The 21,513-nt window shown below is 27.2% G+C and overlaps 1 protein-coding gene across 1 annotated transcript in view; it reads right to left on the bottom strand.

Moving 5' to 3' along the window:
• LOC101239399 (acid-sensing ion channel 1-like) overlaps positions 1 to 21,513 on the bottom strand; it is a gene marked incomplete at its 5' end in the record, with an annotated part of 59,472 nt that overhangs the window by 17,317 nt on the left and 20,642 nt on the right. The window contains 1 exon segment of the mRNA NM_001309738.1: positions 7,396 to 7,543. Within this exon segment, the coding sequence (NP_001296667.1) occupies positions 7,396 to 7,543 (148 nt within the window).

Below are 21,513 nucleotides of genomic sequence, written 5' to 3'. Positions count from 1 at the left end.
AGTAAATGTTGAAATGAGTTTTATTTTAATCTTTTTTAGTTAAGGATACTTAACTTCAGGAACTATTTTCCAAAAATCCAATAAATTTAGTGTTTTATGTAGTATTTGAAGATCTAATAGTTCCATTTCAAATTGAGATGTTTTTCAAGCATGTTTCCAGGAATTGGACAACCATTATTCATAATATCAAATAAAAAAGTATTTACTAAAAATGCTTATTATATTCAAACAACTATTGCAATAGGGTCAACATTAATGAATAACAAATTTCTTATTGAGTCCTCTTCTTTACATCTTCTTTGATTATCATTTCCTACTGACCTTTCATAGAAACAATATATACAATAGATTGCTAAATTAGCATCCACTAAGGTTGTTTCTTTTTATCGTGCTCACCATTTTCTTACTCTATTCCTTTCACTACCTTTACAAATCTCTTATTTGTCCCTGTATGGAAAACTGTTGCCATATTAGGGCTGGTTCTTTTAATGATGCTGTTTCTCTTATAGACAATGTCCAAAAATGCAAAGCTTGAGCCTCTTTCCCATTGCCAAAAAGTTGTATCTCTTTCCTACAAACTTTTCCTACAAAAACTATCATGGTCACTGCTCTAACTCCATTTAATAAAACTCATTCTCGTTTGACTCGCCATTCAGCTAAGTCTCATTTGTTTACTGTATCTATTCCTACATGCTTTAATAACTTTTATTTATCTAGTTTTTATCCCTGCACTTCAACACTTTAGAAATCAATTCCATCTTCAAGCTTTCTTGACTCATACAACCTACAACTTTTCAAGTCTTCTGCTAACCGTTTCCTTGCTCTAAAACACTATTCTTATTTTTAACTACCAGCTTAATAGTGTTTACCTTGTTTGGATTGAATTGAAATTTATATTAAAAAAATGTTTTTCCCATTTAAAATTTTAAAACATGAAAGCATGACATTGTTGGAACAGCAATACACAAACTCTAAGTTTGCTTAGAGCAACATCATAAAAAAAAAAGGGTTTAATTATATAAACAGATGTGAAAGAAGCTGAGCATCTTCCTTATAAACAATTTTATTAGATAAATAAAATTTCAGCACTGCACAAATTGTTTTTTTATTGGTAGAAGCTGATAAAAAGAATTCAATTGGCTGAATTTTTTTTTTTTTAATTTAAGTCACTTCCGCATAGTTTCAGCTTTTTTTTTTTTAAATACTGCCTGCAAGTGACCTGTTGTTACCTAGCAGTGCTAGAAATAAAGTGGCAGTGCTAAGATTATTGGATATGATGATTGTTGTTACAAATACAAACAAAATCCAAAACTAAACAAAAAATTTATATCTAAACTAAATAACAAAGTTTTTGATTATAGTTTGTAATTCTTTCACCAAAAACATTAAAAACTTTTTTAGCTGAAATAAAAACTTTTTTTTTTTAAATAAAAAATTCACTGCTGACATGGGGCAAATAGGAAATGGTAAAGTTCCTCACGGGAATTGGTCACAGGAAAAATGAGAAAATGGTAAAATTCCTCATGGGAAACGGTCACAGGACAAATAGGAAGTAGTAAAGTTCTGGATAAATGTGGCATATGTACAGAATGAAATTTTACTGATTAAGCAACAAAAACTTCTTTAACTGCATAACTACTATTTGACTGAAAGCGCAACAACCAAAATGCGATACACAAATTTTCTGTGTTTTTAGAAGAAAAACCATAGCTGAGATAAGTGAATGGTAGAGTAATGGTAATAAGATAATATATTTGAGGGCTATTTCTTAATATAGTTTCAGTATATACACCTCAAACAAAATAGATAAGGAAAGAAAAGAAAAAAACTTTACATTGGATTTGGTTTTAAAAAACAAGCATGTTGATGCAGGCATATTTGAGTTTGAAGGAGTCAAGTACTATAGTGGAAACGGATTTGACATCTGTAACACACTATTTACAAAAAAAGATCACAAAAAGTAACTTATAAGTAAGGTGGTTTAAATACAAGTGGACTATGTCTTAATTAAAAAGGTAAAAGATTGGTGAGCAACATAAGAGTAGTACAAGCTAGTATTAAAAAACAAAAAGTTTTTGTGATTAGAAATAAGAAAAAATCATACAGTGAAGCAAAATCAACTATTTGCAGAGCTTATTTAGACCAGACTGCTGGTCTTTAAAATGAATTGGCCTAAAAAATAAAGACTTTAGGGAATGTATATGTCAGTCTGTGGCAAATCTTTGGAATCCAACTGTACATGAAAAAAAATCCAAATATCTGTGATCTGCATGAATCCCAAAATAGTTGTATGTTATGATGTATGGCAGTAAAAAATAGACAATAAAAGTTGATGTACAACGCCTTGAAAAAAAAAAAAAAGATCAGATGTAAGTATGACTCTAAAAATAAGAAAAAAATTGAGACTCCTTGTTTTATGAAATTAGGAAAAGTGAGTACGACAATTATCTAAGAAAATTAAGGTGGTTTGAGTATGTTGAGCATAAAGATGCAAATTACTGAATATCAGCATGTAGGAAAACAGTAGTTTAATGAGAAAAAAGTTAATATTAGAAAAACCTGAAAAGAGTTCTTTCCAAATGACATGAAAAAGCTTTAGTTAAGGAAATATGATGCTTTTATTTTTATTTCTTATTTTTTGTAAATTCACCTCCCCAAAGCCGAGAAGGCCACTACAGATGAGGAGGCTACTTAATTGTGGTTATAACCCTCTCTGAACTCTATAACTCCAAAACATGAACCATGACGAACAAGGCCGCTGCGCAGAGAAACAAGTTGAGTGCGGTGCTACCAGGGACATGGTGGGGATCGAACTCAGAACCTCTTGCTTATAAAGCAAGTGCTTTACCTTGACACCACAACCGCATGCTTAAGATCATTGGAAAAATGACACAATGAAAATGCATCATTTATTCAAGTCATATTTTAAAAAGTAATCAATAAATAATGATGACTTGAATAAATGATGATGACTTAAAGGAACATTTGACCTTTACTAAAAGCCCTATTTAATTTACACTTTTTATCAAAATATTTTTCAATTTATAAAGATATCATCATTCAAGTTATAAAATTATTTATTACAAAAAGTCAATGAAGAGTTTAATTTATATATAAAACTTGTTATGCACATTTTTAATAGATTATAAATAATTTTTCTTTTATCAATATATTTTTATAATTGTTGGTTTTAGCATGCTGTTTTATTTTAATTGGCAGAATGTAGTAAGTGATGTGAAGTTTAAAAATATATGTCTTTGTGATTGTTTGAACCTTTTTATGTCTAGTTGCTTTTCCTTTATTTTTTCCACATCAAACTTAAGAAGTCCTCCTAAAAAAAAACTTCAGTTTACTAATTTTTACTTGTTATCAATAAAAAAATATATCTCAGCACTAAAAAAAATCAAAGTAAACCTGAAAAATAATAATATTAATGAAAAAGTCAAATTTTAAAATGTCATGTCACCTGATTCCAATAAAAAATTTAACTCTAAAAACATTGGTGCAAATAGATGATTTTAATGTTAAACTCTAAAAACAGTTTTTTTTTAATAAAAAATGGTTAAAAAATTAGAAAATGTGTATATCAGTCATTGATCAAAATAAAAAAAGTGTTTCCTATAAAAAAATCTTGTAAGTCTCAATTTGTCAACAAGCTTTTGGTATATTCATCACCATAGTATAAAACTTATATGAGTATATTAAACCCTATTGAAATTATAATAGAACAGCTGTTAGAAAATGTCAAAAAATTTGACCACAAGCCACACTTGGATTTACGAGGTCTTTTTTTGAGGCTGAAAATAAATTGAGGTTAGATTTAAGAAAAACTCACCATCCACCCTTTTATCAAGACCCCCCTCCCTTTCCCATTATTATATTTGGAAACTTTTTTCCCAATAAATATTAAGCACACTGGAGTGAACAATTCAATAGAATTGTAAAAAAAAAGCAATAAAACCTTATTCTTTAAATTTATTTTTTTTCTATATAATTACCTTTAAAATATTTAAATATCTTTATTACTTCTAAATATTTTAATATACTTACAACTAGAATTTAAATAATGCTGCATTTTAAATATACAATATAGTAAACAGTATATAAATTTGTCATGCAGTATATATTAAAAAAAACAAAACAAGAAGTATGGAATATTTTTCGCAACCAGATAAAAAAAGTTGAGAGAGAAAAACCTCATCAGTTGAGCGTTTTTGTAACTTGCATACAAAAAATTGGTAATCTTATAATACAATGTGATATGCAGAAATATTTCCAATAACATTCATTGAAAAGTTTTTCCAGTAAAATATCTGGAGCCTAGTAAGCTGTAGTAATCTACACTATTTTCAATCAGTTAAATGTCTCACTGCCTAAGTTAAATATCTCACTGTCTTAGTTATGTCTCACTATCAATGTTTGATTTCTTTTGTTTCAAATATTTAGCATGTGATTTAAAAAAAAAAAGATGAAATTTTGTAACAAACTAAACATTATTCTAACACAATATTTTAACACTCATTGTGTCAAGAGAACACTAATCTATTATAAAAAGATAAGTAAAGGCTAGAGGCAGTGTCTCATTTTTTTATCTCCTAATGAGGGTACAACTCTAAAACTCAGTTTAATGGTATTGATGCCAGCTGGTAGTCAAGTTACCGAAACTCTGTGGTAGCTCTCAGAGATGCTGATTCCATCAACAGCTGTATAATATCAGAGTACTAACAGTGCCGTGTTGTGCATGGATGGTGCCCTTGTTCATACTTTTAGTGTGCATTGTCGAGGCCATATTTAGAGCCCTTTGTTGGGGCTTTGGGATTATTAATAGTAATGAGGCTATTCATTACTATTAATAATCCCAATAATTCTCTAAATTTATCATTCACTTGTCTTAAAAGTAATTTTTCTTCTGTTGAGTCTTATTTATACTTGCTCATTGTGAGACTAATTTGAGTTCAGCTGTCTCTTATCTTGTCTCTATCTTGTAATCTTAGTGTTTATTGTTATTTTCCTTTAATTTGTAAAGACTATTTATAAAGGCATTTACGTTTGTGAAAATTCAGAAAATAGGTTTAAATCCACAGATTATTCTTTTATGTGCTTTTGTTTATCACCTTTCTCTTTGTTCTATACCTCTCTCCTTCATATCAAGACTGCACTATTTTCGATATTATTTCTGATCAAATTTGGGACATTTGGAAAATCTTTAGCAGTGTCTATATTAAGGGCAAATCTGTTATTTCACCTCACACAGTTGAAATTTTGTTATCTCACCTAAACACAAAAAAGAATTGTTTGCTAAGAACTTTTTATCAATCTCATCTCTTGATTCCACTAATGATATAGCAGCTAAACAGGTTGATTCATTGCTTGACACTTGTATTGCTCCAGCTTGTGTACCTAAAGTGATTTCATGTTTAGACTCTTCTACAGCTTGAGGTCCACACAGCATACCTGTTATAGTCTTGCAGAAGTGTTCCCCAGAAATATTTTCTACACTTTTAAAACTATTTAACAAGTGCTTATCAGAGTCTTGTTTTCCAGCCTGCTGGAAAGCAACATTGGTCATCCCTATTTTCAAAAAATCTAGAGAGCAATCTGACTCAAATAACTACTGATTCATTAGTCAGTTTACTATCATAACCAGAGATTTTGAGTCTTGAATTAACAATCACTTAATATATCATATTGAATCTAATAACTAACTTTCTCGTCATCAATATGAATTTTGATAATCTTGTTCTACTGCTGATTTGTTTACAGAAATAACAATAGGTTTTATTGTGCATTAGATAGATGTTATCGCTCTTGACATTTCTAAGTCTTTTGATAAAGTTTGGTATGCCGGTCTTTTCCATAGGTTCTCTTCTTATGGTGTATCCGGTTGTTACTTCAAGACTATTGAATCATTTCTAACCAATCATAGTGTAAAAGTTATCTTTGTTGAACAGCACTTTCCTTTAATTCCTGTGATTTTAGGGGTTCTTCAAGGTTCTATCTTAAACTGGTCTTAAACTTTTTTTTTTACATTAACAATCTCCCAAAAATTCTTAAATCTAAGGTGGCATTGTTTAATGATGATAATACCATTTATTCTTTAACACTTTCTGATTGCTTGGAGAAGACATATGAGCTTGAAAAGGATCTCACATCTTTGATAATACAAAGGTCTCAGTGGCTGGTTTAACTCAGATAAAACTCAATATTTTTAGCTAATCGTTATCTCAATAATCTAGATTTTCCTTTATTTATAAACGGTAATGTATTCGATGAGTCATCTACCCTTTATCTTTTTGGATTAACTCTTACATTGAAACTTTCTTGGTAACCATATAACAAATCCATTGCAAAATTAGCAACTGCTAAAGTTACATCTCCTTATGATACTTGCCACTTTCTCCCTCCATATTCTATTCTTCATCTCTATGAATCTCTAATATATCCTTTGATGGAATACGGTTGCCATATCTGGAGCAAATCTTAAAATGATGCCCTTTCTCTTTTAGGAAAGGTACAAAAATGCATTGTAAAGATAGTTGGACCTGCTCTTGCAGCCAACCTTCAACCACTTTCACAACGTCGTAATGTTGCTTCTCTGTCTCTTTTCTATAAATACATTAATGGGTGCTGCTTTAAAGTGCTAGCATCTCTTTTCCCATCTACTAAAATTTATTCTCATGACACTCGTCATTCAATTAAGTCTCACCCTTTTACTGTTACTGTTCCTAAGAGATCTATAAATTCTTATTTGCCAAGTTTTTTTCCTCGAACATCAGTTCTTCGGAATTAGCTTCTTTTATCTTGTTTTCCTGAATAATTTGCAATCTTTTAAGCTGTCTGTTAATCATTATGTTGCTTTAAAAACTTCATCTTTTTGGTAACTTCCAGTAACTTCCAACTCTAATTGTGGTTGCTAGCAGCCTATTTGGAAGTAAAGATGTTTAAAAAAGAAAAGCAAAGCTAAATTATTTGTTGATACTACAGCAATAAATTTCGTAAAGAGTTGAGTATTTTTATGAATAAAGCATACACAATTATCAGGTATATGTTTGTTCTGCAACAGAACAAAGATACCTGATGATTTTATTTTAATTAGAAAAAGCATTTTTTTTTTCGAATTTATTTTAGATTCCATAAAAATATGAACATCTTTGCTATGCCATTGCAATTTATTTTTCCAGGCAAAAAATTCTGCTATAACTATAACTGTTACAAAAAAAAAAAAAAGTATTTTTTCCAACTCTTTTTTATATTTTTTTTGATTTATATTTTTATTTGCAAAAAATATTGATTATTGCAAAACAAAAATTTTTAGAGTATAAACAAAAAATCTACTTTACAAATAAAAAACATCATCAGCCTAAAAAAATTGAAATTTCTAATAAAACAACTAACCAGGCATAAAAAAATCTTTGCAATGACACATTTTATTAACATAGTCTGTAAGTTGCTCAAGCCAGCATGTATGCATAGAGTAACGATCAAAGTACTTTAATTTCAGTGTACCACATTCAGTTTTGTAAGGTTTTTCTAAGTTCATTATCTAAAAAAAAAAGAAAGTTCAAATTTTACCTAAATTTTACGATGCACTTTATATATTTATATATATATTTACAATATACTATATATATCTTAGCCTTCAAATACCAAAGAAATTATTGGAGTAGTCCTTGATACAAATTAAAAAAATATATATTTAAACATTTTTTCAATTTGGTATTTTTGTTTGCTGTTTTACCTATGTCCTTATTTTGCCAAGTGAATATTCTAATTATGGGAGTAAAGTATTCTCACTTTTTAAAAAGCAAAAGTGTAGAATAAATTTTAGGTATATTGACCAAATGTTTTCGTTAACTTATCAAATAATTGTTAATATATAAATTTTATAAAAAAAAAGATTAAAAAAAAAGTTTTTTATGGTAGCAAATATGCTTTTTTTGAAACAAGGAAAAATTTGTACTCAAAATATACTTATTATATATGCTATATATATATAAATATATATATATATATATATATATATATATATATATATATATATATATATATATATATATATATATATATATATATATATATACATGTAAAACATAAATTGCTGGTTTAGATGAACACTCTGACATCACACTAAAAGAGCCTGCTGCCAGGGGCTTCAGTACATACATTGACTAACAAATAGCCGGACTCACAGCAAAGTGCTGCTTTGTCGCCTGAAGGTTTGGAATGGGGCAGCAATCTTTTCTTTCATTATTTTTCGTTTTTGTTTTCTGAAAACGTTATATGCTATAAAGATAAGCAAAACTAGTAAACAAATGCTTATCTAAACAAGCCATAGAAGATAGATGTATATATACATATATATAATGCTTAAAAATAACAAGTACTTTGCATATATATATATATATATATATATATATATATATATATATATATATATATATATATATATATATATATATATATATATATATATATATATAAATTAGTAAAAACACTTGTCTAACTTCTACAGCATATTTCGCCATCAGTAGGCTCATCAGGAAGGATATATATATATATATATATATATATATATATATATATATATATATATATATATATATATATATATATATATATGTATATATATATATATATATATATGTATATATATATATATATATATATATATATATATATATATATATATATATATATATATATATGTATATATATATATATATATATATATATATATATATATATATATATATATATATGTATATATATATATATATATTTATATATGTATATATATATATATATATATATATATATATATATATATATATATATATATATATATATATATATATATATATATATATATATATATATATATATATATATATATATATGCCTAATTAATAATTTCAACCTAAAAAAAGAATATTAACTCATTAAAAAATCAGAATAATAAAATAAAACCTAAAGTTAGTGGAAGGCCTATAACATTATTTAAGAATTAATCAAGTAAGATGAAGAGTCGTAAAGTAGCAGCTATAAACTTATGAACTAGTTCTTAAAATGAACTAGTAGTTGTAAATTTTTTAAAGGTGGCAGGAGAAAGCATGCGAAAGCAGTTCGAAGTTTATCTGTAAAGCAACTTTCTGATTAAGAACATGCTCAAAACTCTCTAAATAGAGCTCTGGCACTCTTATTAGATAATAATATGAGCAAATCTGATTACCAATGCTTGGGAAATAATGATGTGAGTAAAGCTTGCAATCTCTATTGTGAATACAATAATGTTCATGCTGGTAAAGAACAATGTCTTCCTGAACAAGCATGGCTGTTTATGATTTATCTGCAGAAATAAACTATCAAGTATTAGTCAACCTTACAGGAATATGCTTAATACATTTGCAGAAACAAGTTATTGATTCCATGAATGATCTTGAAAAACAAACATTACATTTTAAAGTTGGATTAGAAAGAGCAACTAACACATGGATTTATACTCAGGTAACAGTTGAGAAAGAAAACAGAAATCTATTAGAAGGAGCTGGTTTAATTATTTCTTGTTTTGTTCCATTTTAATTATCTGGATACATTAATGGAAAAAAAATTTTTTCGGTTAAATCCATATCCATCATCAACTCAATATTGCAGACCAATAAGATTCACATTTAAAAAAGAAACCATTGAAGTTTTAAAATGAGAGAACCTGTTTATTAACAATTCAATTGAAAATTGATCATCAACATTTTGGGAAAACTTATCTATACTTCATAAAATTAAAATAATTATGGTGAACGGCAAAGTTACAGCATTAACTACAGCAGCTACATTTTCTCAGTGTAGTTCAGCTTGTGAATACAATCCAACAAAAGTAAATGATCTTTATGCAGCTTAAAATATGCTATTGACAGAGATAGGTCTCTGCTTTGGCCTTTTAACTCTTCATGCTTGGATTAAAAGCATAGTATGTCTTCTTAAAATTAGTTACAAATTGACAGTGAGAAAGTGAGAGACAAGGACACTATCTGAAAAGAAAATTATTCAATAGCAAAAACAGAAAATTAAAATAAGGCTTTGTGATAAAGTAATTGATATGGCAATGCCTTTCAGATTTTTTCAGAACGCTAAAGTCTGCTCAAATTCTTGAACTTGATGTCAGAATGATAGAGATGTTGCATGCTATTTTGTGAACATTATTATCTAGCTTTCTAATTGACTCTTCACTTTTTAGTGGATATTGCTACACAAAAACTAAGAAGTATGTAAACCTATATCCCTGGTATCAAATGTCACAGAGTCTGCATCAGATTCTTATTAAAGGTTGGCAAGTTGTAGAGAGAATAACTTTGTTATGTAAATAAATGTTCCTTGCGAATATACAAATTTGTTTGTATTCCTACATATACTTTATAAAGTTTTTAAAGTATAAAAACTTTATAAAGTATTCTCTAGCTTTAATTGTATATAAGCTTGTTGATTTTTATTTGGTTGCTAAGGACAATTGAACTACATAGATACAATTAGTTCAAATTTAATTAACTGCTCCTATAATTTATAGGATTTAAATTTAAAAGCAATTCTAAACTCAAAGGGTTTAGAGTTAAGAACTGCTTTTAAATTTTTAAAGATATTTTGAGTTAAGCATAAGTTTCAAAAAAAAGTAATAATAACTGGTTCTAAGAGCCCCAAACTGCATAGCAACCCCAAAAATTAATAAATTTTTGTTATTGTTATCTTTCAAATACATAAAATAGCATTGTAGCAATAATAACATTTTAGTTTATAAATTTGACGTTTTAAGAGTCTCTTAATTTAGGTAACTATACAAAATGCACTGTTGCTATGGAATACAGGAACAGTGCTACAATATCCATAGCAACTAAATAAACAATATCATGATACCATTTAATTTATGGTATGAAATATGTTCAACCTGGTAATTAAGGAGAAAATCTAAAAATATTTTAAAAGTTATTACTTTTGTCCAGCTAATAATGATTTTGACCCACTGTGCGCCGCTTCAAAATTTGATATAACTTTTTTGTTGGTTATAATTGCAACGAGTAACACCTAGACAAGAAATACAGACAAAAAACGGCCGAAATGATCAAAGTTTTACTAAAAATTGCCTAAACGAAACTAGGCGTTAAAATGATACCAAAGTTCAGTTGTTTAAAGTAGAAGTAAAATCAAACTTTTAAGCAGAACGGCATGCTTCGCGACGGACCAGCTATAGCAGCAACATAAAACGACATCAACAACAACATCAACAAAAACGACATTAACAACCAACAACAGACAGAACAACATCAACAGTCGAAAAAGTCAAAATAAAATCTAATAATCGAAATAAAATTTTGAATCAAACTGTTTCAGAAAAATAGACAAGAAAAAGGAGAGAATTGAATTTAGTAATTGTAAAACTTTAGGAGTCAACAACAAAGAAGGACAAGGAACTAGTCAAAGAATCTTCAAGTAGTCCAGTTAAAGTTCTTCAAAACCATTGATATTGAACCGAATGATATTGTACATGTATGCTGATATCGAAAGAAAGATAACCAAGTAATAAACAATGAACTTAACAAACAAAAACAAATAGGAATAATTCAATTAGTTCTAACACCAACACAACCAACTAAAACAACTCAAATGCCGAGTCCGCTACGTTAGAAACATGAAAATTCTAACCATCAGTTAGTTTTAACGCATTCAACGTCAAGCACTTGCGCTAGAAAAACTAAACTTTTGGGTTAAAGTTATTTTCACTCTTTATTTAAAGTTCAAGGCATTTAATTTATTATGATGCATACATTTAAATATATGCGCCAAATAAAATATATATATAAAAAGGATAACTAATTCGTCTTTTGGGCAACAAATCAACGCATGATATTACTATCTCAACTTACAACTTCAAAGTAAAACACACGTTTGTTGATAATATCTAACAGGCGTGCCATAGTAGTGGAATAAGTTTTAAGTTCTTTAACAATGTTAAAAAGAAAACAGATTGTTTTGGAACTTTATCACACAAAGCTTTGCGGTTTTGAGTAGTAAAATTCCAAAAGATATCGAGAGAACTTTGAAATCTTCAATTAAATGGAGGTATATGAAAATAACGATCCAAAATGATCTACTTTGCTTCTTTTTAAAGTTGAAACTTTTTTTTTTGTTTTTATTTTTTGTACTTTATCTTGTTATTAAAATAACCATCATAAGTATAAATGAAACGCATAAAAGAAATATTTAAAACATTTTTTAAGTAAAAAAGAAAAATGTTTAGTTTCTGTAAAAAAAGCCTTTTTAACTTCCCCTTTAGTATTTATGAGAACTAATTAATTAAATATATATGAGGTTAATTACAGCAGATGACTAAATTTTAACATTTGTGTATTTTTAGCAATTACTGTTTTTAGAGTTACTTAAAGTTTCAAGGTTTCAAGTTAAAGGTTTCAATCTCTACTTAAAATAATATTTTGATTTTTTTGTAAAGAAAGGTTTTATCATTTATAGCCCTAGTTGCATATATAAGGATAGTGATTAAGCAAAAACCATTGTCTAAATTTTTTAACAATAATTGGGCATGATTTATCCGATACTACCAATAATAATTATTTTTATTTATGTACTGAATATTTTGATCATCTTCTGAGAAATTGTTTTATTTTTAAATATGTCAGCTTTACAACAATATTTTATTATATTAAGGGGCTCTATTTTCATAGAGCCCCTTGATATAATAAAATATTGTTAAAAAGTTATAAGAAACCACTAAAATATATAACTATCAAAAAATAACTGGTATAACAAGAAATTAAATTATTTTAACAATTATATATATATATATATATATATATATATATATATATATATATATATATATATATATATATATATATACATATATAATTAAATATATATATTATTAAATACTTACAGGGCCGCCGAGAGCCGTCACGCATCCTGGGACAGCAACCCTTATTGGCGACCTTATTTATCAAAATTTCTCTATATTATAGATAAACAACCTTACTTTTTTTATTTGGCGCCCCTTCGCTGTCCGCCGCCCGAAACAAACTGGCCCATCCCCCCCCCCCCCTCTCAGCAGCTCTGAATATATATATATGTATATATATATATATATATATATATATATATATATATATATATATACATGATAAATAAGTAGAAAACCACTTCACAAATATTTTTAATTTAATACCGTGTTTCATCAATAAAGACTCATCAGATATAAATGATCAAATTCATACCACTTCAATTTATACCAAAAGTTAAATTACAGAAAATCGTAAATGTCTCATCTCACTTATTTTTATAGTTTCTTAAGAAAAAATTATTTTCGTGTCTGTATTTAGAAATCAATTCTAATTTTTTGTTTAATAAACATTCTTGGTTTGTAATTATTTCAAATTTTTCTTGTAGGCATAGTATGCACTTTTTGGAAATATTGTTATATGCAGGTGCTAAAACAAGGATGGAGTTCAGCTTAAAATCATCAGTATTTTTATCTTTTAATTCCCATATATATTTTGACAGCATGGTGTCTTTTGAATACTTTTATTTTTAAAGGATTTCTTATGATTGGCAAAATATTTTCACCATTCACCTTCTGTTAAGCCAATAATAACAGAAAACAACACATTTATATACAACATTTTTTGAAGAACAATTTCCACTCATTTGACAAGTGTTTTTTTGTTTACAATTACAATTTTCTGTCGTATATTCATTTAGGATTTCTTTTTTGTTTAACAAAACATTATTGTGGCCTTTTATAGTTATTTCCATATTTTTTATAGTTATTTCCATATTTTTTATAGTTATTTCCATATTTTTTATAGTTATTTCCATATTTTTTATAGTTATTTCCATATTTTTTATAGTTATTTCCATATTTTTTATAGTTATTTCCATATTTTTTATAGTTATTTCCATATTTTTTATAGTTATTTCCATATTTTTTGTAGCTAACTTTTATTTTATTTCGATTAAAAATTTATGCAATTTATTAGAGGGCGGGAAATGCTTATATTATTTTCCTGATGAATTAAAAATAGCTAGAGTTTCACCAATATTTAAAGGTGGAGACTTACTTAATGTTAGTAATTACCGTCCAATATCTGTTCTCTCTGTTTTCTCAAAGATCATAGAGAGAATTCTTTATAATAAAATTTTTAATCATCTTTCTCAAAATAATATCCTATACAAAAATCAATATGGGTTTAAAAAAAATAACTCCACTGAACACGCTATACTCCAAATAACACAATATATTACTGAATCATTTGAAAGTTCCAAATTTACTTTAGGCATTTTTATTGACTTGTCTAAAGCCTTTGATACGATAGATCATAAAATTCTTTTTAAAAAACTTAAATATTATGGAATCTCTGGTAATGTTTTGAAGCTTTTAAAAAGTTATTTAAGTAATAGAAAGCAATTTGTTCACTATGACGTATCATCGAAATCAAACTTGTTAGATATAACATGCGGAGTTCCTCAAGGGTCTGTCCTAGGACCTCTCCTATTTCTCATTTACATAAACGATCTTTATGAAGCATCTAATTTAATGACAATTATGTTTGCTGAAGACACGAATTTAGTTCTATCTCATAGTAACATAATTACCCTATTTCAAAGTATGAACATAGAATTAATTAAAATTTCAGAATGGTTTAAATTAAATAAGCTTTCTCTTAACATTGAAAAAACAAAATGGTCTCTCTTTCATCCATACTACAAAAAACATTTTCTACCAAGTGAATTGCCTGCTCTTTTTATAGATGACATTCAAATTAAAAGAGTAACGGCTACAAATTTTTTAGGGGTTTTTATTAATGAAAATCTGACATGGAAAAAACACATTGAAAACTTATCCTCTAAAATTTCCAAAAGTATAGGAATACTATTTAAAATAAGAAGCATGCTAAATAAACATACTTTAATTCAGCTTTACCACTCTTTTATTCATTGCCATCTAAACTATGCTAATGCGGCTTGGGGTAGTGTAAGTAAAACTAAATTAGAACCACTTTATCGCCAACAGAAACATGTTGCACGACTTATTAATTTTAAACATCGATTTTATCATGCTAAGCCTCTTTTAAACGAAATGAATATTCTTAATATATATCAACTTAATATTTTTAATGTATTGTGTTTTATGTTTAAATGTAAGTCTCGCACATCTCCAATTTCTTTTCACAATTTATATTCTTTAAAAGTTAAAAATAAATACAATTTGCGTAATGAAAATTTTATTCTTCAACCAGTTTTCAAAACTAATTTTGGTAAATTTTGTATTTCATTTAGAGGAGCATTTTTATGGAACGAAATAGTGTTAAAACTTTTTGATTTCTCTCATGAATGGAACTTTTTCTTATTTAAAAGAAAATTGAAAGAAATTCTTTCTCAGTTGAAAACATTCTGATATATTTTTAAGTTTGTTTTGTTTTTTATTAATACTCTTAGGAAATATTTTATCGTAATTTATATATACGAAATCTTTTATCTTAACTTATATATATATATATATATATATATAAATATATATATATATATATATATATATATATATATATATATATATATATATATATATATATATATATATATATATATATATATATATATATATATACGTATATATATATATATATATATATATATATATATATATATATATATATATATACGTATATATATATACGTATATATATATATATATATATATATATATATATATATATATATATATATATATATATACGTATATATATATATACGTATATATATATATATATATATATATATATATATATATATATATATATATATATATATATATATATATATATATATATATATATATATATATATATATATATATATATATATATATATATATATATATATATATATATATATATACGTATATATGTATGTGTATTTGTGCGTATTATTTGTATGTGTATATATATATATTGATGTGTAAGTATATTTATTTACATGTTTGTATGTTTAAATATGTATAAATAATTATATTTGTATTTATGTGTGAATATTTGTCTATGAATTATTAAAGGATTATTTATTATTTAAAATCTGTTTAGGCGGTTCTCGATGACAAGATCTTATGATCTTCTGCGAGTATCCGCGTTCTTGTTGTAACGTTAACAAAATTGTAATTCTGACTATACGTATTTTATTCATTCTTATATTGTAAAACTTATTTTGAATAAATAAAAAAAAAAAAGAACAAAAAAAAAAAAAAAAATTTTCTATGTTAGCGAAAACATTTTTGCTATATAGAGGGTTGAATCAAATTACATTTCAAGTTCTATTTCGATTTTTTGTATTCTTTTTTGCAGGGTCAAAATTTTGAACTAGGATTTGACCCTGCAAAAAAGAATACAAAAAATACTATCTTCAAAAATTCATTTAGACGAATTGAATACATTTTCATTAGAGGAGTTTTGGTTTAGCCTCTTATTAACTGAAATCGAGATTTGTTTTATAATTTGGGGTGGATGATTTGAGTTAATACTAATATACAACAATTCACCGTTTGATTTTCTAAAAAGCTTATATGAATTTCCAGACAGATTGACTGTGACATCAAAAAAATTTACAATTTTTAAATTTATGCTTATTTTGGTTTGAAAGCCAATATTTTAAAAACTTTTTATAATATCTTTTCTAATCTTATCGAGCTGTGGACCAGATTTTTTACGCATTACTAATAAACCATCGTCACGATTGAGGCCTAAATCATAAATATTGATTATTTTACTTAATAAATCTAAAATATATAGTCCAACAAATTCACAAGTTTCTGCTCCATAACTGCTCATTGTTACATCAAAGTATGTGTATGTGTATGTGTTTTCTTTTTCTAAGTAACTTATTAAAATAAAGTAAAGTTTTCTGCAATTTTTCATTATACGGATTTTCTTTTCTGAAATAACTGTGGCTTTTTGCAAATTCAACTGTTTAATCTTAATATGTATCATGTAGGGGAGATGGGGGCGCATTGATCGCCGGGGCAGTATGATCTTTTGGCTTTTACTCGTTCATTTTTGTCTTACTAGAAGTGAGGTTGCAATTTAATTAACCATTATGCTTCCCTAATTGATTATTCGTAATATTTTTTCATAAGGTTATCAGCGTCAAAAAAAATAAAGAAAATATTGTTTTTCGTCATAAAAAGTAATTTTTTTAAATCGTACTATAATTCAAATATATTTTTATTTAGATGTCTGTATGGGTTAACAACAATTTTATTTTAAATTTGTAAGTGTTAGGTGTATAATATAATATATAATTTTTATTTGGCTGCAATTTATACAGTAGATATTGCTATCAATATGTTACCTATACCTATTAGGGTACATTGATCTTTGACTATGCGGGGCCCATTGATCGGAGGATCAAAGTGCCCCATAGAAGACGAAGTGCCCCATGTTTTTGTTTATAAGCAATACAGTTAAACGAATGGAATTGTGTTTATAATTTAAAAAAAAACTATATATAAACAAACAATAGCTTTTAGCATTTCATTTTTTAAATCTACTTATGTTATAAGCTAGTAATAATAATACTATTATTTTATAATATCAAAAGAATAATATTTAACATAATAATTAAAAAATATTTAACATAATATTATTATGTTAAATATTAGCATTTATTAAAAACATATGTTTTTATTGATATATTTTTTTACAGATCTTAAAATGGTTAGAAATAGAATTGAAAAAACAAATAAAGTTGCTATACCAAGTGAAACAATGAAAGTAGCTGTTAATAAAGTTTTAGAAGGAACACAACTGAATGTTGTAGCACGTCAGTTTAACATAGATAGAATGACTTTAAAAAGATATTGTCGTAAAAAGAGGCTTAATCCAAATGAAGCTTTCAAGCCTAACTACAACAATAGACAAGTTTTTACTGCAGAAGATGAAAAAAGTTTATCAAGTTATTTACTAATTGCATCAAAAATGAACTATGGCCTTTCAACTAGGTCAACGCGATTATTGGCATATGAATTTGCTTTAAAAAACAATAAGATATGCCCATCATCATGGATCAAAAACAAAATTGCAGGCATTGATTAGTTGCAAGGTTTTATGAAAAGACATCCTGAGTTGTCTCTACGAACACCTGAAGCAACGAGCTTCGCTCGATCAACAGCTTTTAACAAACACACTGCAAGAGAGTTTTTTCAAAATCTTAAAACGGTAAGAAATCGATATAAATATAATCCTAACTGTATATATAATGTTGATGAAACTGGTTTAACAACCGTTCAAAAGCCGGTAAAGGTTTTAGCTGGTAGAGGAAGCAAACAAGTTGGAAGAATCACATCTGCAGAACGAGGAACATTGGTAACTGCATGTTGTGCCTCTAATGCTATTGGAAATTCCATTCCTCCATTATTTATTTTTCCTAGGGTAAAGTTTCATGATTACATGATTAAGGAAGGACCTCCTGGATGTGTGGGATTTGCAAATCCTTCTGGCTGGATGAACTCAGAAATTTTCATAGAATGGATTAAACATTTTGTTAAATATTCAAACTGTTCTCAGGAATCTCCAGTTTTGTTACTTCTCGACAGTCATGAAAGTCATATTTCTGTTAAAGGCTTGGAGCTTGCAATTCAACACGGAATTACAATGATAAGTTTTCCTCCCCATTGCAGCCATAAATTGCAGCCATTAGATAGAACTGTTTTTGGACCATTGAAAAGGTTTTACAATTCTGCATGTGATAATTGGATGGTTTCAAACCCAAGACCAATGACCATTTATGATATTGTTTCAATAGTTCGAGAACCGTATACAAAAGCTTTCTCACCATCTAATATACAGACAGGATTTAGAGTAGCTGGCATTGAGCCATTCAATTCTGAAATTTTCAAAGATGACGAATATTTACCATCATCAGTTACAGATAGAGCTGCTCCAGATACAGTTACTATCACTCCTGTCAACAACATGGAATCTGAAATGATACCAGCACATGTTAATCACATAGAGTCTGAAATAACTATAGTAAATATTGAAACAAGTATTTTAAACAAAGTGTCAACAAGTGTTGCTTCTATAATCTCACCTGAGGTTTTAAAACCTTACCCAAAAGCATCTGCCAGAAAAAAAAATGTTAAAAGTAGGCAGTTAAAACAACAACAACACAACAACAACAACAAAAAGCAATATATTTACCAGAAATATAGATGTTTTACATAAGAATATTATACGTTATAAAAAATATTTGTACAGTCTACATTCGGGATGGTTCACTCTCATATAGCTAGGCTAAATCGAGGAGAGCGACCATGAACAAAACAAAACAAAACAAAACAAAAGAAAGAAAAGAAAAAAAAGAAGCAAATAAAATAAATAATACACTCACAGAAGGTTGCAATTAGTCTACATTCATATTTGTATCTTATATAATTTATATGGTGATTTATCTATTATCACCAGTGATACTATTGCTGTTTCTATTTATTTTGATGTAGTAAGTAGTATTTTAATTTGGTTTTGAGAACATATTTTTTAATATTGCTAAAAGGGATTGATTTTAATTTATTTTGAATTTGATTCCAGTCCATTAATGCAGAGTATTTAAAGGAATGTTTGCCGTAGGATTTTGTATTATATTTTTGCACACTCAGTGCACCTCTGCAAGAATTTCTTGTAAGTTGGCAGCTAATTGTACTGCGTAGAGTAAACCATTTATTAAATATAGGAGGTAGTTTTTTGTTAAGGCAGCTTTGAGTAAATAAACAATTTTCAATTTTGATAATATCATGCAGTTTTAAAATTTGTAGTGTGTTAAAAGATGGGAATGTATGTGCATTGTTTGGTAGAAATTCAATAACCCTGACTGCTTTTTTCTGCATGATAAATAGGCGATTTACAGTACTTATGTTTTGACTCCATGATAAAAGGCAATATGTGAGATGAGAGTGAAACAAAGCATAGTAAATAGATTTTAAAGTTTTTTGTTGTATAAAATGTCTTAGCTTTGACAGGATGGCAAGGGATCTATTCAACTTATTAGATAAATCGTTATAATGGTAAGTTCAGGCTAAGTTTTCGTCTAGCTTTATACCCAAGTAGTTTACAAATTTTTTGCACCAAAGTTTTTTCCCATTTAACTTAATTTTGAGCTGCTGATCTAATTTTTTGTGACGACTTTTAAATAATATTAAATCAGTTTTTTTGGAGTTGAGGGAAATTTTGTTGGCATTTAGCCAGAGGCATAGTTTTTTAAGATCATAGTTAACATATTTATTGATTTTTTTTATGGACTTATTAAAATAGAGAAGGTTTGTGTCATCTGCAAAGTGTTGGACTCTACAAAATTTTAAAGCTTTAGACATGTCATTTATATAAATAAGAAACAATAAAGGGCCAAGGACAGATCCCTGAGGAACACCTACTTTGATATCGTTTAGGTCTGAGCTCATCCCACTAATGGATACTAATTGAGTTCTATTAGTAAGGAAAGATTTGAACCAAGAGTTTGAGACTCCTCTAATACCATAGTACGATAGCTTATAAAGTAAAATGTCAATATCTACAGTGTCAAAAGCCTTTTGAAGGTCGATAAAAATGCCACATCCAAACATTCCTTCATCCAGAGAATCTTTAACTTTTTCTGTTAGACTTAATAAAGCAAGTGATGTAGAGTAGTTTGTTCGAAAACCAAATTGTAATTCACAAAACAATTTATTTTCATTGAAGAATTTGTATAAGCGGTTAAACATTAGCCTTTCAAGAATTTTATCAATGTTGGAGAGGAGGGAAATTGGCCTATAGTTTGATATTAATAGTTTTGAATCAGTTTTTAAAATAGGTACAACTTTAGCAGTTTTTAAGTTTTCTGGGAAAATACCACTTGAGAACGAGATATTAAAAATGTTAGAAAGAATTCTTGAGAGTTCTGTTTTTAATAGTTTTAGAATTTTAACAGGCAGACCATTTGGTCCAGAAGCTTTACTTAAAAACAAGGATCTTGACTGATACTCCTGTCAGAAATGAAATTCGTTTGTCAAAAGAAAAGAAAATTTTGAAGCAAACCAAAAATCAACAAAAAGTCTCCACAAAAGATAAGAAAGAAACTAAGAATTACTTGCTTAGGAATAAAAAACAATGTAAACCAAAAGCTGCTTCACAACTTGACTTTCACAAATGATGAAATATTCTTAATCAAAATATTGTACTTTTAACAAGTTTTGTAAACTTAAAAGTTGTATTCTTATTTCAGTCTTTATATTTCAGTTCTTATAAATTTCAAGTTGTTGTAAAGTTTTAAACGTATATAAAGCGGGTAGCTTATAGCTGCTGTGATTTATACATTTTTTAATTAAAAATTAGACTAGTGGGTTTAACTGCTATATTTAAAAAATAATTAAAAAATTTAGATGTATTATATGTTATACAATATTACCCTTTGACTAAATCATTTACAAGATTTAGTTAT

Source organism: Hydra vulgaris, chromosome 11 (assembly GCF_038396675.1).
Source record: "Hydra vulgaris chromosome 11, alternate assembly HydraT2T_AEP".
In the NCBI taxonomy this organism is placed as follows: Eukaryota; Metazoa; Cnidaria; class Hydrozoa; order Anthoathecata; family Hydridae; genus Hydra; species Hydra vulgaris.
The sequence above is the reverse complement of the archived record's forward strand: the minus strand, read 5'-3'. Positions and strand labels throughout refer to the sequence as shown.